This window comes from Eptatretus burgeri, chromosome 5, assembly GCF_056783735.1.
Source record: "Eptatretus burgeri isolate ZD-2024b chromosome 5, Ebu_testis_v1, whole genome shotgun sequence".
In the NCBI taxonomy this organism is placed as follows: Eukaryota; Metazoa; Chordata; class Myxini; order Myxiniformes; family Myxinidae; genus Eptatretus; species Eptatretus burgeri.
Window position 1 is genome coordinate 5,798,279 of NC_140965.1, and position 23,912 is coordinate 5,822,190.

At 45.6% G+C, this 23,912-nt stretch overlaps 1 protein-coding gene across 4 annotated transcripts in view; it reads left to right on the forward strand.

The window, feature by feature from the left end:
- Positions 1-13,549, forward strand: part of SYT13 (synaptotagmin 13) — a 31,299-nt gene extending 17,750 nt beyond the window's left edge. For all 4 annotated transcript variants that reach the window (XM_085880556.1, XM_085880558.1, XM_085880555.1 and 1 more), the window contains 3 exons: positions 1,338-1,648; positions 4,237-4,360; positions 6,705-13,549. In XM_085880556.1, the coding sequence (XP_085736682.1) occupies positions 1,338-1,648; positions 4,237-4,360; positions 6,705-7,006 (737 nt within the window). In that variant the 3' untranslated portion in view covers positions 7,007-13,549. The remainder of the gene's footprint in view (positions 1-1,337; positions 1,649-4,236; positions 4,361-6,704) is intronic.
- Positions 13,550-23,912: the final 10,363 nt, after the last annotated feature.

Here is a 23,912-nt window from a genome sequence, read left to right on the forward strand (position 1 = left end):
TTATGTAGAAACAATGTTTGCGAATTAACTGTTTTATTGATAACTGAAGAGATCAAAGTAAACACTGTTTGAGTTGAAGGATGGTACATGTCAGGAATACATGCACTGGAGGATCAGGAGGAACCCAAATAGGCAAAGATGGAGTCATCAGGAGGAACCCAGGTGGGATTTGGGTTTTGGCTGCTGCTACTGTCCCCTCAAAGCCATCTAGGCTTAGCCAAGTGAATCTTATAAAAAAACATTTGCAAGATTCACCCCTCCATCGACAAAGAAAAAGAAAAAGTAAGAAAGAGATAGAGGATGAAAAGAAAACACACACACGCACGCACGCGCAAACGCACGCACACATACACACACACCCGTAGCCTGGTGTTGGCTTTGCGGTTAGGGCGGTGGCTTGGGATCCTGAGTTTGAGTCCCATTAGCCACTGAATTAACACCAGGGGGTTGACTCAGCCTGCCATCCTTCTGAGGTCGGCGAAATGAGCACCAGTATATTGGTAATAGGGGCACTGCATCAGCGGCATCGCCACACCCCTAACCAATGACGCAACAAGCAGCCAAAAAGGCAGCACACGATGGGAACCCACACACCAATAGAAAACACACACACCCTCGCACACATAAACCACACACCAGAAATACCTTTCCATTTCTTATCTTACCACCACAGAATGTTCACAGGAATCCATTTTACAAACAAAACCAGAAACAGAATCAACAATAGAAGATCTAATACAACTCGATGGCCGAATCGCTGCTTCCCAATATTTGGTTCCCATTTTCATAAGATCCCTGATATCACGATGACTAATAATAATATTAAAATCCCCAGAAATTACATGCTCACATGGATCGTAACAAAAAGGTGAAGAGGAACATGCACAGGCAGTTGCTAAATTTTCCAAAACTGCATATATATATATATATATATATATATATATATATATATATATATATATATATATATATATATATATATATATATTTGACATTTACCATAATTAAATAATGATTGTCCCACAGTCTTGGTGAAAGTGAACTTATGCAACTGGGAATCATCTGATTTTCTATGTTAATCGAACTTATTCACATTTTATCCAAAAAATTTTGGCTTCATCACTGTGGAGTAGTTTGTGAAGACTCCACATATTAAGTTTGATTTGAAAGCGTCATGAAATAAGCTCAGGAGGCATCAACATGTGAAAACCTTGGAGGGGGCTGAATACTTTTGCAGGCCACTGAATGTAAAGTTATTTTGGTGCTAGATATAAACAATAAGGCATGAAAATCATGCAATCCCAATAAGAATCCCCTTCCTGACACCACTTCCCAAGCTTCTGGCCTACCAAAGACCGACAAGATGGGATTCTGTGACCCCTTTGTGGTGATGAGCTTGCATACACGGGCACTGTGCCGCAAGGCTGAGACCAGTATCAAGACGCAGACCCTGTCTCCCACCTGGAACGAGTCATTTTCTTTCAACCTCACCTCTACAGAGATAGCTGAAGGGTCGCTCATCTTGTCGCTCTTTGATTGCGACAAATTCTCACGTTGTAACTTCATCGGGGATGTTCGCTTTCGTCTTGCAGACGTCAACCTGACATCAGGGCACTCAACCTGGTGGCAGCTCACAGCCCCTGAGAAGGTTTGTATTGATTGCTACCCCATGCATACAAAACGAAAAGCAGGGTTAAGCAATTGGTTCACTTCTGTCTGTCTGTCCATCTATCTACAAACATCAGTTTATGATCAAGGAACAACTTGATTTCAATTGAATGTTATATTTTGAACACGAACCGCACGATAAATCGAAAAACAAACCTGTAGTTTCACAGTACTTTGGCTCTAAAGTCTTCCCAATTGTGCATGTGCAAAGAGTAGTGAGATGATACTTTTACTCTGTCTGTCTGTCTGGCAGTCAAACAGAATTGAAAATCATGCCAACCAGGAAACTTACTGGTTTTAAGGATGTCATAAAGGACACAAACAACAGGCACGAATAATTAATGTAGCGTTGTTGTATACGGTGGTGCAAAAGACGTATCAACAGCAGTAAACTTCCTGAATAAATTTCCCAAACCAACCTTTAACATTTTTATTTTATTTCAATTCAATTACATACTTGAACAGTGTAGACCATAAATCACCTTATTATCGTTTCCAAAAACCTCAAGTTTTGCAGTACTTGGACATGTTAAATAGGGTGTGTATACTGTATAAGACACTGCACAACGGCGGTAAACTTCCTGAATTTGTTTTATACCACCAATAAAATCATTATTTTATTTAAATTGAATTACAGTATATATGTAGCCTGGTGTTGGCTCAGTGGTTAGGGTGATGGCTTGGGATCCTAGGGTCCTGAGTTCAAGCCCCGTCGGCCACTGAATGAATACACCAGGGGGTTGACTCAGCCTGTCATCCTTCTGAGGTCGGCAAAATGAGTACCAGTTCCAATGTGTGTACTGGTAGAGGGGCACTGCATCAGCGACACAGTCGTGCTTCAAGAAATGATAGCTACCCCGGCAGCTAAGTTGCCATACGACCACCATCACCACCACAGTATATATTTCAACACTGTGTTGGGCAAGTGTTCTATGAACTCTCCAGTTCCTTTTCTCGGAGGAGAGGGATTGCATTTGTGTCTGTTTGTTTGTTTGTCTGCACAGAACTTTAGTGTTTTTCTTTGCAACCGCTTGTCGAATTAAGAAGTTTTCACCAGAAGAGCGACTCCTCATGTAGAATGTTTTGTTGATATTTATGACATCATAGGTCACATGGTGTGGCAGCCATGTTGGAAATATGGAAAAACTTTGGAACTCCAGCTCTGAAACTGCACCAAGGGAAAAATTGAAACTTGGCACATGGCAAGTACTCATGGGGAATGTGCGATTTTTATGATGTCATAGGTGCCTTCGTTATGACATCATAATTGCAGATGTAGAACGCTACATCTGATCAGTGTGAAATTTTTTGAGGGTCATCTAGGGATAAAATGGTCCACAGAAAAAAAAAAGATGACGTCATCGGTCACGTGGTTCGGCAGTCATATTGTTTTTGTTTCAACCTTCAAAAATCTTCTTCTCTGAAGTGGCTGAACAGATCGAGGCGAAACTTTACACGTATGACCGCCTATCCTGGAGGAACAAAACGTTCACACATATGACATCATAGGTCACATGGTTTGGCATCCATTTGGATATACCCTAAAACCAATAAAAAAATCTTCTCCAGAACAGCTGGATAGATCGAAGGGAAACTTCACACAAATGTTCCCCAGGCCTTGGGGATACCAGGGTATTCACGCATAATTGACAAGTCACATGGTCTGGCAGCCATGTTGGATTGAGCAAAAACCTTTTAGAAAACCTTTCTCTTGAACTGCTTCAACAATTGACCTGAAACTTCACAATTATGATCGAGTAGTGATGGGGAATATATGCTTTAAATTTCAACCTGATCGGACACATGGTGTGGAAGCCAGAAATATTGAATTTTTGTGATCTGGGTTCTGGTTTTTTTTGTTGAATAAGGTTCACTTGGCTGTGCCCGGATGGGTTTGAGGGTAGAGGAGTAGCAGCTGAAACCCGAATCCTATCCAGGTTCCTGATCATGACTTCATCTTCGCTTTTTGCTTGTTTGGGTTCCTTCTGATTACTCCGATGAAGGACTGCACCGATTTGGTCTTCCATTTAATTTGAAATTATTTTAATCCCATTCTAAATTAAATTGAATAATAGTAAAAAAAAAACAATATCATGGGTCAGGGTCAGGTGTCCGATCAAAGCAAGGTTGAATCAAAGCGAGACGTCTTGGTACCCGATGATCACTGCCCTCAGGTATAAAGTGGTAGTTCGAGTTATGTCTTGTTAATTACGAAACACACCAGCACACAAAATACATTACACAAAACGAGTCCAGGCGAGGGTCTGCAATCTGCTCTTTTTCGTGTTTTATTTGCTTTCCTACTCATAAAAAATTGCGATTAAAACATCCTACCTTTGATGCATTCTTGTTTGGATGTTAAATGTAATCCGCATGCCAAATAATGTGGTTGTGTTCTAGGAGACCACACGGCTTGGCACATTTGATGCGTGCTTTGTTGTGGAGTCTATTCAGAGTTACGATTTCTAAGTGTTTTTTGGTTGTGCAACATATTTGAAGATGGGTAGTGTAGGGTTACGAATGATTTGCATTTGATTGTGATTCGTTGGTGGCTTTGTGTCTCTCCAGGGTGGAAACGTGGACATGGGGGAGCTGTTATTCGCCATCGGCTATTTACCCACTGCCAATCGCCTGGTAGTTGTCATAATGAAAGCCAGAAACCTCTGCTCAAAGATGTTGAAGGATTGTGCTGGTAAATGACATGCAAAAACATGCTTCTTGCTTCGCCAGATGTCTCGTTCAGCAATTGCAGCATGTGGGAGCGAAGGGGGTTCATGATATGGGTTGTAGCCAGCATTTTCAAAAATGGTGTGTGTGGGGGGGGGGGGGAGGGGAGGTGGGAGGGGAAGGGGGTAGGTTGTCTCGATTGTGTTGGTAAGCTAACTCACTGGGCAGAGGGAGACTGTTAATCCAACAACTAAGATTTAAAAAAAACGATCCAACGATCACAGAATAAGTGTTTTTTGAGAAAATCAGTTTATTGTCTGATCCCCAGCTCCCACCCAGCTATGTCTCTGAAGATTGATAGATCGTTAGGGGGAGGGGGGGGAGAAAGGGGGATTTGCTTATCTATGGGCTACATGGTTCTGGGCTTGATCCTTCAAGGGGTCTAATCCCAACAATGGGGGCCTGCATTTTCGAGCACAAGTTATTTTGGTGGGGATGTTCAGCTGGCTGTCACACCTGCAGTCAAACATATTGTTGCGGGCCGGAGTCCGGTGGCGAGAACGACCACCAGACTCTCCGGAATTGGAGGCCGTCCCTCTCGGATAATTCCGTGAGGCGGCGGGTCGCTTAACCGACCGTGGATGCCAATACCTCCACTGCGTAGCGTAGGGTCTTTTTGTCTAGAACCAATTTACCTAATTAACTACGCGGTGTTGTCTACCAGAGAACCACGCCCTCAGTACGCCTTGCCCAAACCGGACCACTCTACCGACTACCAACTACCAACTACCTTCCCGGTTCGGATGCAGTGAGCGAATCTGCCAAGGTCATACCGGCTAGAATGAACGGATTATCGGGTATAAAAACCCGACTAAAACTCAGATCCGAACCATGCTGGACCAATGAAAGAAAGGACGGAAATGAACTGGGAACATTTCTTCAGTAATTTATATACAATAAAGACAGAGCAAGACTTATCGCGGAATATACAAGCAAGAATTTACAACGTTCAAAAACACTTAAACAGTTTCTACTTACAAGACGGGCCCACACACTCAGACGCACACTCAGATGATTTATTAAAAGACCCCTGCAGCCAGAGAGGGAGAGACGAGCTGGGGGTCGCAGTTTGCTTGGGTACCTGCACGTTGAAGGCAGGGGGTGCTCCGCGGTGCGGCACCTGCTAATGGTCGCGCAGCTTGGCCCACAGTCACACGCGTGGGGCTCGTGCCCATGGAGGAACCCGAGCGGAGCAGTCGGAGTCCCAGGGCGGAGATAAGGGTCGCGGACGGGACCCAGGAAAACTCCAACGAACGCCTGCCAAATGCAGAACTCCACTCGAACGCCCCAGACTCCAGCTCAAACTGCATGACGCACACTAACCAACTCAACTCCTCCAAAAAACTTACTCTGAGGATCGCGTCGTATTTTTATGGACCTCTCCGAACGGGGCGGGGGCTCAGTGAAACAGACGTCACCGTCCACCCTGATTGGACAGGGTCTTCATGGGGTCCACCCTTTCTGGGCGGTGCCTCAGCCAAACCGGGAGGCCCGCCCCCCCCCTCCACGCGTGTGGACTCATCAAGGGGAAGATCCAACGTTGAAAAGGAACATTTGTAGAAGCGCAAAGGAACGGCAGACTGGACGTTTTTGCCCCGTATGCTGTGGCCAGCGAGGCGAGGGTTGCAAGCGCTGGAATGTACCGTGGTTGGTTGTTGGACGGTCTGTTGGATGATCGTTGGAGGGTTCGTTGGATGGTTTGTTTGATGGTCGTTAGATGGTTTGTTGGATGGTCGTTAGATGTAAAAACCAACCTGAAAGGACATCGCAACGCACACCTTTGATTCTCCCACGAGACAAAAGGAAGGGACCTGTCTCACATGTACTTAGCGGAATAACTGACTCTTGGGACATCTGTATGTTCGAATGCATATGCTTTCCAGATCCATAACAATATGTTGTATCCCAATATATAGCTTGGAAGACGAGGCTCCTTGCTTATGATCACGGCCACAAATACCTGGACTCTGGTAAATAAAAGAGGGTGGAGAAATGTCAGCGAATCAAAAATTATTTGTGGTGAGAGGAAGGAGATTTAGATGCTGACCTCAGGGCTGAAGAAAAGAAGAAAAAAAAATCCTTCAATGAATGAATGAGGGTGGGGAGAGAGGGGTTGGGGATTTACGATAAAATAGAGAAAATGAAAATGACAAAAGTAAGAGAAAGTTTGATGATCAGAAGAGGGGACGGAAGGGAAGGAGAACGGGGCAGATCAGGCTGCCATATTTACATTCCCCAAACCTTACCCCACTATAGTTATGACTACAAATAACAATGGTTATTCAAACACATTTGTCGTCTTTGCACAGATCTTTCGGTGAAACTGACGCTGTGGCATCAGAGTACGCGCCTCAAGAAGAAGCAGACAAAGCGAGTGCGATGCAAGCTGAGTCCAGTGTGGAACGAGGTGATCATGTTTGAGGTTCCCCTGGACCACCTCGGCAGCGTAGCTCTCGAGCTTATACTGGTGAGCTTCGAACAGGCCGGACAGGCCTCTGCCGTGGGTCGCTGCTCGGTCAGTGCACGGGCCTCTGGCCTCGGTGCCAAACACTGGCAGGAAATGGTGAGCAACCCCCGGAAGCAAATCGCCATGTGGCATGCGGTCAGTTGAGTTGCCACATTGACAGGATGACAGAATGCCCATCGGATGAGGAGGAGAATAATAATAATAAGAAGAAGAAGAAGAAGAGGAATGGATTCTTCTTGAGGAAAATGAATGGATATTGTGAATGTAAGGAAGAATGTGGTCATCGAGGGATGATGATAAAAAATACTTCAAAGAATTACAAAATTTACTGCTTTTAGAACAAACCAACAAAGCATCTTAACACGAGGAATGACCATTGTGTGCATTGTTTGTTCATTTTTATATTACACAGGTTGAGGCTCATGGAAGAGAAGCACGGTAGTTGTGATGGAAATGGGGGTTGGGGGATGGGGGACAGACAAAGTTGTAGACAGAAGTAAATAAGGATCGAAAAGCTCACGGGTCAGTCAGTGTCGGAGACGAGAGATGACATGATATTGGCCTTCGGTCTTGAAGGACTTGAGGTTGGAGCATGAAAGGAGACGTGTATATCTGCATCTGAAAGGGGGACAAAGGAAGGCAGGTGAACGGAAAATCATCCAAACTTCCTCGATCCCTATTTGATGTCACAATGTGATCAGTAGCTCAACAAATGTAGTGATTACAGCTACCTCTGAAGGAGGGCTGCAATGTATAATAATCCATCGAACCCCATACTTCGGCCGACAAAGTCCAGGCCAGTTTTGAAGGAAAAACGTTTTCACAAGAAATATTTTTTGCATACAGAGTCGAGGCTCATAAAAGAGGTAGAACGAAGAACGTACCAGGAAAAAACAATTAAAAATAGCATTAGAATGAGGGTGCAGGGGATAGAGGGGCACAAAATGGAGGGAGACATTGAGGAATAATGGACGTGGAGAAGAATGAAGGCTTGGGGAGAAGGACACGGGAGTGAACAAGATGGATACACCCGCAAACTCAATCACAGAATAGGACGGGAAAACTGGGGAAGGAGCATAAATGGAACAAAAATTGAGAATAAAACAAATGAAGAGTGGGAGGAGGGAAGGAACTTTTTTTTGTATACCTTGTCGAGGCTCGTATGCGAGTTTACACACAACGCACAGCAAGGGGGGGGGGGCATGAGACAAGAGGGTCAGGAGAGGGAAGGACAAAATGGTGGGGAACAGAGACATTAGGAGATGTGTGGAAGGGAGAGGGATGGGGCGGAGAACACGGGGTATACAAGATGGACACTACAGGGACTTTCAGAAAGGAAAGCAGGGAATTTGAAGGAGGTGGGCTTGAGTGGATTATCGGGGGTAGGAAATATCGAGGATTTGGATGGGGGATGATGAGAGGTGGTGGTGAACAGCTGTTTTGAAGGCCTGGAGGGAAGAATGGGATTGAATAGAGTGAGGGAGTTTATTCCAAAGGCAGATTAAAAGGAATGAAAGAGTGAAGGTGAGCAGTGATTCGTGATTTTGCTAGTTTTACCAGAAGGGGGTTGTTGGCGGACCTTGTGGAAATGTGGTGGGGACAAATCGCAGAGAGAATGGGGGGGGGGCAAGACTGGAGAGGAGATGGTAGAAGACAGAAAGACCACTAACCTGCCTGCAGTGAGAGAGTGAGAGGCCCAAAGACTTGGCTTCATCGTGGGAGATGCCAATGATCCGAAATGCCTTGGTTTCCATGCCGTGAAACCGAGAAAGGTGGGAGGCAGGAGCACCAGCCCTGAGGGGAGAGCAGCACTCCATCAGTCTGTTGACGAAAGCTTTGTAAGTGGTCAGGAGATCAGGTAGGCCGAGGGAGGACTTTGCACGATGGAGGATTCCCAGTCGGCGACTGGCTTTGGAAGCCAGGTTGGAAATGTGGCTTTCCAAGGAAGGATCATGGCAGATAGTGAGACTCAGAAGCTTGAAAGAAAGGACTACTTCCAGAGGATTGTTGAGAAAGTGGATGGTGGGGGGGGGTTCTAAACGGTCCTTTCGGAGGGACATAGTGAGCGTGTGAGATTTGTCCGGATTGAAAGACATGTTTCAAGTGTTGGACCAGTTTGTGATTTTACCCAGATCTGCAGTGAGCGAAGAAGCTGCTGCATGCCGGTCTGAGGAATGATAGATGGTACGGGAGAGGGTGGAGTCATCAGCAAAGAGATAAAAGGATTTTCCAGAGTCGGATAGATCATTGATGAAAAGCAGAAAAAGAGCAGGGCCGATAATGTTACCTTGAGGAACTACAGCCTGGACAGGAAGAGGGGATGAAAGAACTCCATTTAGGGCCACACGGTGACTGCGACAGGAGAGGAAGTCTGTGAGCCATGAGTGGAGATGGCCTTGGATACCATAGGAAGAGAGTTTTGTGAGCAGGGCAGGGTGCCAGACCGTGTCAAAAGCACATGACATGTCTTGGGATATGGCTCTGATTTCATGTCTGGCATTGAGGACCTCCATCCATTGTTGGGAGAGGAAAAGCAGCATATCCAGGGTAGAGTGACCTGGTCTGAAAGCAAATTGATGATCGGAAATCAAGCCATTGGAGAAGAGGAAGGATTTGATGTCTGAAGCGATGATGGATTCCATATCCTTGCTGATGATTGGGAGAAGGCTTATTGGTCTGCAGTTGCAGGGATCTGTTTTTGCACCTTTTTTATGCAGGGCAGTAATGTTTGCTGATTTCCAAGCAGATGGCAGATGACCTTGAGCAAATGAGAGGGTGAATAGAACAAAGAGATGGTGAGCAAGAGCAGAGGAGCAGGTGTTTAGGACACGTGGGCTGATGCCGTCTGGACTGGTTGCAGAATCTGAGTCGAGGTTTGACAGCAAGCTCTCCACCTTGTCAGGAGAAAAGGATACAGAGTCCAGGGACAGTTGGGTGTGACTGGCTAAGGTGGGTAGAGAAAGTGATGGGTTTAGGACACAGATTTCGATGCAAACACCGAGTTTAGGCATTCAGCTTTTTCACGTGTGGTATCAGCAGTGCTGCCATTTGAGGTAAGGGAGGGGATGAAGGGGGAACATACACCAGAAACAGATTTGATTAGACACCACCACGATTTGGAGGAGGGAGAGAGGTTTGAGAGTTCAGACTTGAGATGAGAAAGATGTTGCTTTCTGGCTCTCCTGAGGGTAGATACACACTTGTTCCAAGCTTTCAGGAAGGAACTGGGATTACCCTCAGTTGGGTTTGCTTTCCATGAGGCAAAGGCAAGTTGTTTCAGGCCAGCCACAAGCTTCAGTGAACCATGGGCGGGAGGAAGGGTCGGACAACTGAAGACAAGAGTGGATAAATCTGTGCATGAGGGAGAGCAAGTTTCTTTGAAAGAATTCCCAGGATGAGTTGATGTTGGAGAAAGTAGCGATAGGAGACAAGTCTATAAGTTTGATGGCTGCTTGGAGACCCTGCCAGTTGCCTTGAGTGAAATGCCAGAATCGACGGTGCTGAGGTGGTTCTCTGATAATAGCCAGAAAGATGTCCATTTTGACAAGGGCGTGGTCAGAAGAACCGATTTGAGTGGAGGAGGAAGAACAGCAGATATTTTCAGGGAAATTTGTCAAAATCAGATCCTGAAGAGATGGCGTACCGTTGGTTGAGATCTGGGTCGGGAAATTGACCGATTGAGTCAGTCCCAATGAGTTGCAGAAAGCTTTTGCTGAAGTGCCATGACAGGTGAGAGAGGTACCCACACCTAGCCAACTGCCATGATGACAATTGAAGTCACCACATATGAGGAAGAGAGAGTTTGGATGAGAAGATAGAAGTTGGTCCATGTTTTCGGACAGTGAGGTGTAAATGGAGTCATCACTGTTTGGTGGACGGTACAGTACACACATAAGCATGAGGTGGGGGTGGAGGGGAAGCCGTAGCCAGAGGTATTCCTGGGGGTGTGGGGAGTGAGGGCAGTGCATGGAGAGTGAGGAATTGAGTCTTTGATGAAGAGAGCAACTCCTCCACCAGGACGAGGCTCAGGTCTGTCATACCGGAGGAGGGAGTAAAGAGGGAGAAATGCTTGGGAGTCAGAGACGTCTTGAGGGAGGAAAGTTTCTGTGAGGCAGATTATTTCTGGTTTGTCAGTGGCAACCTGTATGGAGAGATCTGAAAGGTTTGAGCGAAGGCCCCGGATATTTGAGGTCCACACTGTTCATGAGGAGGGAGGGGAGGAGGATTTGGGTGCAGGGGGTTTGAGGGAGGGGTAGGACAAGGGAGGAGGGGGACGCGAGGAGGGTTGTTGAAAGAGTGTGGGGGATTGCAGAATAGCTCGGGGAGGGGCCGGATTAGGAGGAGAAAAGGCTCTCAGTGCTGGGGGAGTAGGGGGGAGCAAGAGAGGGGGCAGAAGGCAGTTGAGGATTTGAAGAGGTGGAGTGATAAGATGGAGGTGAGAGGGCAGGGGAAGGAGGTAACTTTTTGGATGAGAGGGGGCAACTTTGAGAAGGATGAGTGAGGGGGTGAATGGTGGGAGAAGGGTGAGTGGGGAGAGTTGAGGGAGAAAGGTGAGAGGGAGGCTTGGAGGGAGAAGAGTGTGATGGTTGCTTTGAGAGTGAGGGTGAGAAGGGTGAGTTGGCACTGAAGTTGAAAAAAACAGATGGTTGATGGAAAGTGAACACTCAGCGCAAACTGGGGTTTTTTAAAGTTTTAGTTCATAAATGCGATTAAACACATTTCTTGATGGATGCAGTGAAGGTGAATTCAGAGAATGGAGAGAAGAAACGCTGTAACAGTTGGATTTTTTAGGCAAGGTATGAAGGAGAGGTCAAATTGAGAGCAGTCTGTTGAAATAGTCGAAGAGTGGTGCATTATGATACAGTAAAGAATACCACATGTGAAAGAGGAAGATGAAGCATTACAAGAGATAGTTTTTTATTATTATTGTTTGAGAGAGTTTTCATCAGATTAGGTAATGGAAGTGTTGTAGAAAAAAAAATCGAGAGGTGAATGGTGAAATTGGATCGGTAAACACAGGGGGTGGAAACAGATCACGTGGTTACAGGAGAAGCACGTGGCAAAGGGAGGTGTATCGTCAAAAGTGAATTTATTTATTTTAAATAAGGATTGCGTAACATTCGGAAAAGGGAAGGCTGAAGTAAAATCGTGGAAGTGTGTGGTGAATTTGGAATGGTAAATGCAGTATGAAGCTGCTGGGTTGATGAAAAGTACGACAGACAGACAGACAGACAGAGACATGTGGTTACAGGAGGTGTAGCGATCGAAAGAATACAAGGAAGATTACTGATTTTTGAAGAATAGGTAAGATTCGGGAATGGAAGGTTGCAGGAAGAAATTGTGAAGGTAATGGCGAGAGAGGGTCAGCTCAGTGGAATAAAGATGGTGTGCCGGCAGGAGGGAGAAGAAGAAGAAGAATAAGAATAATAAGAAGAAGAAGGATCGGGACTCGTTGGTGTGCAGGGAGAAAGGTAGTTTTTTTGTCTTTTCTTTGTTTTGGATTTAAGACAACAAACAGAATGTTAAGATTGTGAGGGATGGGGGACGTTGGGAAAGTGGGAAAAATAGGAATAGATGGTAATCGGGAGAGAATACAAATAAACACAATCGTACACCGAGAGGGGAAGGATGGAAAACGAAAACAAAAACGGAATAAAACGAAAAGGAAGCCTCAAGGAACCCGGTAAGACAAGGTCGACGAAAACTCACAAAATAGCACGATTTTTGAAACAAAACTGAACTCGGAACACAGAAACATGTGGGTGAGAAAATAAACAGTTTAAACGGGACAGATAACAACCGGAAACTTAACTTTGAGAAAGTCAGCAGAGAGACCTGTGGACGCTCCAAACCCAGAACCAGAAGTCCAACTTGGCAAGAAACCTGAAATAGGTGGACTTTGGGAGGGTTAATGGAAGTAGAAAGGACCATGGCTGCAGTGGATGACAGATCTCCTGGGATGGTGATGATCATCTGGAGGGATGAATAAGATTGAAGAGACAGGCAGGAGAAAGGAGGAATGAGTGAGTGTAGGTGAGCAGTGATTCTGGATATGGATAGTTTCACCAGAAAGGGGAAGAGGGAGTTAGAGCAGAAGGGAAAGAGATAGAAGACAGAGAGGTCACAGACCTGTCTGCAATGGGGGAATGATCGACCCATAGACTCAGCTTATTTATTTATTTATTCGTTTTTCAGCTTATGGCTGCTTGGCTGGTTCATTTTATAGGGGCATGGCTGTGCCACTGATGCAGAGCCCCCCTGTTACCAGTAAGTTGATACTCATTTTGCCAACCTCAGAAGGATGACAGGCTGAGTCAACCCATCTGATGTTAATTCAATATCACGACAGGGGCTTGAAACTCGAGACCCTAACATCGATCTTCAGCCAGCCACTTTAACCATAAAGCCAACACCTGGCCTGACTCAGCTTCATCGTGGTAGATACCAATGATCTTGAAGACCTTGGTTTCCATGATGTCAAGCTGAGCAACATGTTGTTTGGAGTTTTTTTCCCTGTGCGTGATGCGAATAACATTCCGATTCATTCTATTCATCCATTATCCGTGTGGTGTTTTTGACTGGAACATACCACGTTAATGTGTGATTTAAACAATTTCAAACACTGTTTGTGTGTGTATCAAGCTTCAGTGTTCACGTGTGATTAAAACAATGGAATTATAAAATGTATATGGTCTCTGGCATGTTTTGTCGGCCTACTGTGTAGTGAACCGGTAGTTTGCCTGGCGTTGGACTCGTCTTTGTGTAAAATGGTCTGCCTGGACAAACAACCACTCCACTCATCATAACTAGTCATCTTTGATTATTTCCACATATCATGTGACCACTACGAGGCTGACAGAATAGTGCAGAGGTGATGGTGCTTACCTATGAGTTGTTGAGCCTGGGTTCGATTCCCAACCTGGCTATAATAAACTGTCGGGTTGGTGTGTAGCAGGTAGTCTTTTGCCTCGGATGTATGTTAAGCCAGCTGTCCCATCTGGTCTCCTTAGTTGATAGTCGTTATAGGGCCGACGGTCTTTCATGAAAGAGCGGGCAAGTTATCCCCGGCAACCTGAACAAATGACAAATTCCTGGCCAAATCACCTTCAGGTGAACGTCAGACCTGGTCAGTTGGTTTGTGAACGACTTGGGCCAAAAAACAAAAGCAAACCATAAGTAGGTGGGAATAATCGAGGCTGTTGTAGTAGTAGTGGTAGGATAGCATTAATAAGAAAATGTTTTATTTTCCCGACCATGGGACAGTATTTGCGAAAATAGACAAGGTAGAGCCGATAGGCCAGGTATATGAGGTGAGATGGGATGGGATAAAAGGTGTCAGAGGTATGGAGGTATGAAGAAAGCTTGGAGTTAGTGGGAAAAGGAGGTGATGTGAGGAATGGATTACTGGATGAATGCATGTGGTGTGGCTTAGACAGGCTGGAAGAGGGACAGAAGACTTGAGGTTAAGGCCGGATAGAGGGCTGAAGGTCCACCAGCTCATCTGCAGTGAGATTGGAGAAAACCTTGTCTCCTTCATGAGAATAATTTCGTGTCTATCACAGCTACTTGTCTTGAACACCCATCTTTCCTCTCTGGTTCCTTTTTCATGGCCACATGATGTTTAACAACTGATTGCACGTGCTGTCCCTAATGTACAGTTTCTCCGCAAGTGTCAGAGTTTGCTTCGCCGATCGCCATGCTGCTTACATGCAGCCCCAGCTTGGTGATGCACTCAACACTCCCGTATCCACTTTCTCTTACGTACCCTAAATCTGTTTCCATGTGAACAACCGGTTTCCCAGCGACGGTCATTGGAGTAAACAATGGCGGCAGGGCAGGGTTGACGTCATACCTGCAGACAGTTGGAGCGAGGCCAGTTAAACTTAACCCTAAAAGAGGACAGACTCCTAATGTCCATGTAATCACCTGTCATGGCGTGCATGTTGCACTCTCGACATTTTGTCTGCGATCTCGGTTTGACCAAGATTCCAGACTCACCTGCAATGGCTCATCCTCATGAATTGCAGATTAAAACGACCTTATCATTCGAGAAACACACCAGCGGCAGCAGGGACCATTATGGCTTGTTATTGTCTGTGATGTTTCAATGTCTGATGAACCGTTGTACCTCTGAAACATTCTCGGAATAAAATTATGGTGAATGATAAAATGTGAGGTGAGTTTGGAACATTATGACGTCACAGGGATTTCCTTTTGAATCGACGTCTCAGATTGCACAAAGCTAAAGGCGTTAAACGTACAGTGTTCACGACGACCCGACAAGCCCTAAAACTGATGCAAACCTTTTCGTGAAGAGAGACAAAGCAAAGGAAATGATCGACGGATAAACAACCACAAGTGTTCACCTGTGACTACCACTTCTTCATTATCAGTTTCCCAACCATTGTTCGGGGCTTTGCCTGCAACAACCATTGTTCGGAGCTTTGCCTGCGACAACCATTGTTCGGGGCTTTGCGTGCAGCAACCATTGTTCGGGGCTTTGCCTGCAACAACCATTGTTCGGGTCTTTGCCTGCAACAACCATTGTTCGGGTCTTTGCCTGCAACAACCATTGTTCGGGTCTTTGTCTTCAACAAACACTGTTCGTGACTTTGTCTGCAACATTCATTGTTTGGGGCTCTGTCTGTGTTGAGCCAGTTTGAGAAGCAATTTTGGACACAACGGTATGTTCGTGTTATTCTGGGCAAAGTCATAAATCCCGATGCAGAGTCGAAATTTCATTTCTATCGCTCATTTGCGCATTATCGATACAAACAACTGGTTTTAAAACCTGGAAGAAACAACGTTTATCTCAACTTCGTTTTCTTTTCTATTTAAATCTCTCAAGATGGATACATATTTGTATTTAAATCCCTCAAGATGGATACATGTTTGGATTGAAGTCCCTCAAGATGGATACATGTTTGGATTGAAGTCCCTCAAGATGAATACATGTTTGGATTGAAATACCTCAAGATGGTTCCATGATTGGATTTAGATCCCTCAAGATGGATCCATGTTTGGATTGAAATCCCTCAAGATGGATCCATGTTTGGATTGAAATCCTTCAAGATGGTTCCATGTTTGGATTGAAGTCCCTCAAGATGGATACATGTTTGGATTGAAATCTCTCACGATGGTTCCATGTTTGGATTGAAATCCCTCACGATGGTTCCATGCTTGGATTGAAATCCCTCACGATGGTTCCATGTTTGGATTGAAATCCCTCACGATGGTTCCATGTTTGGATTGAAATCCCTCACGATGGTTCCATGTTTGGATTGAAATCCCTCACGATGGTTCCATGTTTAGATTGAAATCCCTCACGATGGTTCCATGTTTGGATTGAAATCCCTCAAGATGGATACATGTTTGGAATGAAATCACTCAAGATGGTTCCATGTTTGGATTGAAATCCCTCAAGATGGTTCCATGTTTGGATTGCAATCAATCAAGATGGTCCATGTTTGGATTTAAATCCCTCATGACAGTTAGGTTAGGTATGGCAGCATGTGCCGGAGCAGCACGTCTGCATCTACTTTCCGCTGATACTCCAGGGGCCTCCGTCTGGCCATCCCCCAGGCAGATGGCTGGCCCATCTCCATCTCCTTGAGATTCTGATCAAGCTGCTGCAACCATGAGGCACATGGTCGTCCTATTGGCCTTCTCCACTCATGAGGCTCCCTCGCTGAGAGAATCTGATGAGCAGGATTAGCGTCAGGAAATCGAGCCACATGTTCATATAGCCACAGCTGATGCTCACAGACCATACAGGTAACAAATCTCATTTAAGTCTCTTAGAAATTGCTCATTGGACACAGTCTGACCAGTGATAGCCAAGGATTCTCTGAAAAGACCTGGTACCGAAGGAGTAAAGTCTTCGTCTCAGAGCCTTTGTCAGAGACCAAGTCTCACATCCGTAGAGCAAGACTGGAAGCACGAAGGACCTGAAGACTCAAACTTTCATCCTTCCTACATAGGTACCGACAGCGCCACACCCCATGATCCAGTGAATCCGTGACTCTCTATGCCCGACCCTAACGCCAATTGACCTCCGGCTCACAACCTGCAGAGACATCAATATCACTGCCAAGGTAAGTGAATCTTTCCCTGACCTCAACATCATCACCACAAAGAGGTACAGACAAGGTGGCAGCATCCAAGATGTCTTTGAAAGCCTGGATCTTTGTTTTGACCCAGGAAACCCGAAGTCCCAGCAGCTCAGATTCCTCATTCTCTGCCTTGAGGGCCCCTACAAGGACATCTAGTGTTTTCACAAGGATGACTGCATCATCTGTGAAATCAAGGTGAGAGATCTTGATTTTCCCAAGCGATGCACTGCAGCTTGATCTCTCTGACATCTTCCCCAAAATCCAGTCCATGCAAGTGTTTAAGAGTTATGGGGGCCAGTACACACCCCTGACGAACTCCAGTAACAACTGATAAATAAGTCGGAGATGGAACCACCATACCTCACAGCACTCTCTGTACCAGAGTATCGTTCAGAAATCAGATTGATCAACTTTGGTGGCACCCTGCGAAGACCGAGAATCCTCCAGAGGGCATCCCGATTCACTGACTAAAATGCTTTGCATAGATCAACATAGGCTGTGAGTAGCCCCTGCCGAAACTTGTCTGCATTTGGTGAGGACCCGGAGAGCAAGGATTATGGTCAATTGTTGACTTCTTGAGTGTAAAGCCTGCTGGTGCTCAAGCAGATGGTGGCGAACTCTGTCAAGAATGATCCAACCAAAGATATTGACTGGCACTCTGAGCAGCATTGCCCCTCGGTAGTTGTTGCAGTCCTGGTAATCACCCTTCCCTTTCCAGAGAGGGACAACGAGGCCCCTTTTCCAGTCAGTTGGGATGATGCATGTGCTCCAAACAGAGCACAGAACTCCATGCAATGACACCAGTACAGCATTTTCACCAGCCTTGAAAAGTTCAGCATGGATGCCTCAGATCCCTGGGCCTTTACTAATTTAAACTGGTTCACCGCAGCCTATTGTTCCACAAAGGTGGTTCACAGTTGATTGGAGGGTCAGCATTGGGGATAGTTATACCCCTGACATCCAACTCAACAGCAGGTGGGTCAGCGTGATATAGCCGCTCAAAGTAACCAGTCCAGCGTGCCTTCACTTTGGATTCCTCTTTCAAGAGTGTACCACCCTCTGCTCTAACAGCAGCACACTGAGGGATGGGCTTGGAGGAACACAATGCACAAATTCCTCAGTAGCCAGGACGAGAATCATTCATCCACAGGTGGTGCACTACCGCCTCACAGATTCCTCGCACACAGTCTTCCTTGTCCACCCTCAGTGCAAATACATTTTTATGCTTCAGCTCCATGAACAGCTCAGCTCTGCCACTCTGGTCAATGGTATTCAGTGTCCCATGGGAGACAAAGTTCCTCTTCACCTGACGGTGGGTTCCAAGACATCCGCTGGCAACATCAAGGATGGTAGGCTTGAAGGCACTCCACAACTCTTCAGGATTTGCAAAAGCACCCAGACCCCCTAAATCCCCACTCAGCCTGTTCACAAACTCCTCAGCGACTCTCTCATCCTTGAGTTTGCCACCATCAAGCTTATGCTCGGATGGTACCATTATGCTGAATTTAAGCTGCAACTTTAGAGTTGCCCCAACAAGCCTATGGTCGTTATTGATGACCTTGGCACTCCGGTCGACCCTGCAGTTCTGTATCGTCATCCAGCGACCATCAACGAGCACATGGTCGAGCTCCTTTACCACACAACCAGCAATGGAATACCAAGTCCAGCGATGAGGCTGTGGGCGCTGAAACCGTGAACCAGCCACCCGAAGTCCACAACTTCTTGCAAAGTCAAGGAACTTAGTGCTATTCTGGTTTACAGTTCCAGACCCATGGGGACCAACACATGTCTCATAGCCATCCCCATCAGTACCAGTCGATGCATTGACAACCCCAAAAACTATAACAGCATCTCGCCTGGGGCACTGATCAACCACAGACTCCAGCGTGGAATAGAATGCTTCCTGCATTGTGAGATCACTTGCCTCTGTCAGAGCATAAACAGAGACCAGGGAAATGACACCCAAGGAGTGACGAATCCTTAGTTCTCATGACACGCTCGTTGACCGGTGTTGCCTCAATTATCATAGGAGTCAACTTATTGGACACAGCCACAGCAACTCCTTGGGCATGGTAACCATCAGAGTGACCAGACCAATAGTAGGTGTAACCACCCGACATGATCTCACCACTATCTGGACCCTGAAACTCAGAGTGCTGCAATGCCGATGTTCAAGTGCTGGAGCTCAGATGACAGCAGAGACAGGTGATCATCCTCCCTTAGGGATTGGACATTCCAAGCACCCATTTAAAGTGTCCTCCTCAGGTTAACTCGAGGAGACCGCCATCTGGTGGATGACACCTCAGCACCACCCAAACATACACTACCGCAATCCAACCCAGGAATGTAACCCCTTGTTTTCCCTCCTCTCATCAAAGAGTGGAGGTCCCGAAGGCTTTGCTCCAATCCTGTCATCCAGAGAGCTGTCCTGCAAGAGGCAGCTGCACAGGAGGGAGGTACTCCCACGGAATGGGTTTTTAGTTTTCTTTGCGTTTTTAGTGTGTTTTGTGGAGTTTATTGTTTTACGGTGGCCAGATAATGGGGCAACTTAGCAAATATAGCATAACAATTGTGCATTTTGTGAGGAAAGCACCAAATTTGGCACAATAGTCTTCTTCTTCTTCTTCTTTCGGCTGCTCCCGTTCGGGGTCACCACAGCGGATCATCCGTTTGGTCCGCATAGTGATTTGGAACATGTTTTATGCTGGATGCCCTTCCTGACGCAACCCTGGTCGCCTCTTACGACACAGGGATATGGTACACCTATTTAACCGGGGTATACACCGGCCCAGTACACTGGTACTCATTTCGCCGACCTCGGAAGGATGACAGGCTGAGTCAACCCCCCTGGTGTATTAATTCAGTGGCCCAACGGGGCTTGAACTCAGGACCTTTTGGATCCCAAGCCGCTGCCCTAACCACTGCGCCAACACCAGGCTTAATTTTTTGGCACACTAGTAGCCTATCATATTATGAACCGATTTGGATATTGGGCCATCTCAAATTTTTGATGGCAGTGGAAAATGGCTGCCACAGCCATCAGCGGCTGAATTTGAGATGGCCCAATATCCAAATCTGTTCATAATATATTAGGCTACTAGTGTGCCAAATTTGGTGCTTTCCTCACAAAATGCACAATTGTTATGCTAAGTTGCCCCACGAAGAGTGAAAATCCTGGCACCAATCCATCATATTTAAAATCCTTAAAAAAAACATAAATGGATGTTTCAAAACTTCCTCAGTTCCTATTTCTTGTAAACCGGATTGATATTGTGTTACTTTGCTGGTTTCGGCAAGGCAAATGTGCATACAGCCGAGGTGGTTTCAACACAGACCTTTCCTGTTTTTGCAAGAAAACAGTCATGAGACGAAGATTTGTACATTTCAGAAAAACATTCACCCGACCGAATAGACACTTTGCCAAACATTGGTCCATGCACGCACACACACAAACACAAACTTGTGTGATTAAAATTATGTTAGTGAATGAGTATATAATGCATGTAGATCCCTCAAGATGAGTCAATTTTTCCAATCCATCAACCAGTTTGCTCAACATTTTCATGAGTCAGAGAATGAGTGGTGAGAAAGAGCGTCATATTATGTTATACAAGCGATACCCGTGCACATGCACGGGATAGCAGTACAACATAGCTGGTAGCAGACGACAGACCGTACACGGGGAATGACAAAAATACGCATTGTGCAAAATGCAAGTGGTACTATGGAACGCCAAGACTTCCTAAACATTGTCGGCATGTCCGCTAAGTGCCACAGCAATTTCATAGGGATCGTGCCGAGTTGTTAGTGTGCAAGCTTGGTATTAGAAAAGAGATTTGTGGAACATGACCATTTATTGTGACACATCTCAACTTCTTCTTCTTCTTCTTCTGGATATAAATCCCTCAAGATGGATCCATGTTTATTTAATCCCAAAGGTCAAGTCCATGTTTCAACTAAACCCAAGCTGTTGTTTAACGTCAACCTGTAAAGGTGTGAAACCAAACTGTTGATAACATCATTATATATATATATATATATATATATATATATATATATATATATATATATATATATATATATATATATATATATATATATATATGGTGTCCCTAAAAAAAAATTCATTTCGTAGTCTAATAACATAGCTAATTCTCGCTCAAATGATCTCTAATTTTAACAAAATGTGTAAAAACCTAATAAAGTGGAATGTTTAATTCTTATCTCAATGAGAATCTACCAGGAAGATGGATTGGGCATGCCAGTGATAATGACAATGTGCTGTTGAAATGGCCACCACGTTCACCTGACTTGACACCTTGTGATTTTTTTCTATGGGGCTATGTGAAAGGACTGGTCTGTATCCCCCCTCTTCCTACAAGCACAGATGAACTTAAGCAGAGATTCACTGAGGCGCTGGAGAATGTTACGCAAGACATGCAACAGCGTGTTTGGCAGGAGCTGGACCACCAACTTGACGTGTGTCGTGTCACAGGCGGTGCGCATATTGAACATTTGTGAAGTTTTGAGAAAACGGTTAGAAAATCCACATCCCTCTGAATCTCTTGTTCGAATTTTGATAAATAAATCTTTTATTGTTCAACATGAAGCCTATTCACTTTCGTTTGCCTGGAACATGTAGTTACTTAGATATTCAAGTTTCAAATGATGTCATTTTTTAGGGACACCATATATATATATATATATATATATATATATATATATATATATATATATATATATATATATATATATATATATATTTATTTGTGTATATATATATTTATTTGTGTATCTTCTTCTTCTTCTTTCGGCTTGCTCCCGTTAGGGGTCGCCACAGCGGATCAACCATCTCCATTTCGCTCTCTCCTCCACATCTTTCATTGACACTCCAACCGCCCACATGTCCGCCCTCACCGTATCCATGAACCTCTTCTTTGGCCTTACTCTTCTCCTCCTGCCTGGTGGCTCCATCTTCAACATCCTTCTCCCGATATACTCCGCTTCCCTCCTGTGCACATGTCCAAACCATCTCAATCTCGCCTCTCTCACTTTGTCTCCAAACCGTCCTACCTGCGCTGTCCCTCAAATATACTCATTTCTTATCCAATCCATCCTCGTCACTCCCAACGAGAATCGCAGCATCTTTAACTCTGCCACCTCCAGCTCCGCTTCCTGTCTTTTTGTCAGCGCCACCGCCTCCAAACCATACAACATAGCTGGTCTCACTACCGTCTTATATACTTTCCCCTTCACTCTTGCAGCTACCCTTCTGTCACAAAATCATTCCTGCAACTCTTCTCCACTCACTCCATCCTGCCTGCACTCTCTTTTTCACTTCTCTCCCACACTCTCCGTTACGTTGGACAGTTGATCCCAAGTATTTAAACCCATCAACCTTCCCCACCTCAACTCCTTGCAAGCGCACCATACCACCACCCTCCCTCTCATTTATGCCCATGTACTCTGTCTTACTCCGACTGACTATCATTCCCCTTCTCTCCAGTGCGTACCTCCACCTCTCGAGGCTCGCCTCAGCCTGCTCCCTACTCTCCCTACCGATCATGATGTCATCCGCGAACATCATGGTCCATGGAGACTCCAGTCTGATCTCGTCCGTCAACCTGTCCATCACCATTGCAAACAGGAAAGGGCTCAGAGTCGATCCTTGGTGCAATCCACTTTTACCTTAAACCAGTCCATCATTCCTACCGCACACCTCACCGCTGTCACACTGTCCTCATACATATCCTGCACCATCCTCACATACTTCTCCACCACTCCCGATTTCCTCATACAATGCCACAACTCCTCTCTTGGCACCCTATCATAAGCTTTCTCTAAATCCACAAACACACAATGTAACTCCTTCTGGCCTTCCCTATACTTCTCCATCAACATTCTCAAAGCAAACATTGCATCAGTGGTGCTCTTTCCTGGCATAAACCCATATTGCTGCTCACAGATCGTCACCTCTCCTCTCAACCTTGCTTCCATGACTCTTTCCCACAACTTCATGGTGTGGCTTAACAACTTTATCCCTCTGTAATTTCCACAGCTCTGCACATCACCGTTATTCTTGAAAATCGGAACCAGTACACTTAATCTACACTCCTCCGGCATCCTCTCACTTTCCAAGACTTCATTAAACAATCTGGTTAACAACCCCATTGCCATCTCTCCGAAGCACTTCCATGCCTCCACTGGTATACCATCTGGGCCAACCGCCTTTCCACTTTTCATCTTCTTCATAGCAGTCCTCACTTCATCCTAACTGATCCACCCCACTTCCTGATTCACTATCTCCACCTCTTCCAACCTTCTCTCTCTCATTTTCTTCATTCATCAGCTCCTCAAAGTACTCCATCCACCTTCTCAACACACTCTCCTCGCTCGTCAGCACATTCCCATTTGCGTCCTTTATCACCCGAACCTGCAGCACATCCTTCCCAGCTCGGTCCCTCTGTCTTGCCAATCGGTATAAATCCTTTTCCCCTTCCTTTGTATCCAACATCTCATACAGCTCGTCATATGCCTTTTCCTTGGCCTTTGCCACCTCTCTTTTTGCCTTTCGCCGCCACTCCTTGTACTCCTGCCTACTTTCTTCATCTCTCTGACTATCCCATTTCCTTTTCGCCAACCCCTTCTTCCATTATACTTTCCTGTACTTCCTCGTTCCACCACCAAGTCTCCTTATCTTCCTTCCTCTGTCCAGATGTCACACAAAGTACCTTCCTAGCTATCTCCCTCATCACTTCTGCTGTCGTTTCCCAATCATCCCACCCATCTTTACCACCATCCAATGCCTGTCTCACCTCCTCCCTAAATTTCACGCAACAGTCTTCCTCCTTCAGCTTCCATCATGTGGTCCTTGGTTCAGCCCTCACACTCTTCTTCAACCTCACCTCTAAAGTCATCCTACAGACCACCAATCGATG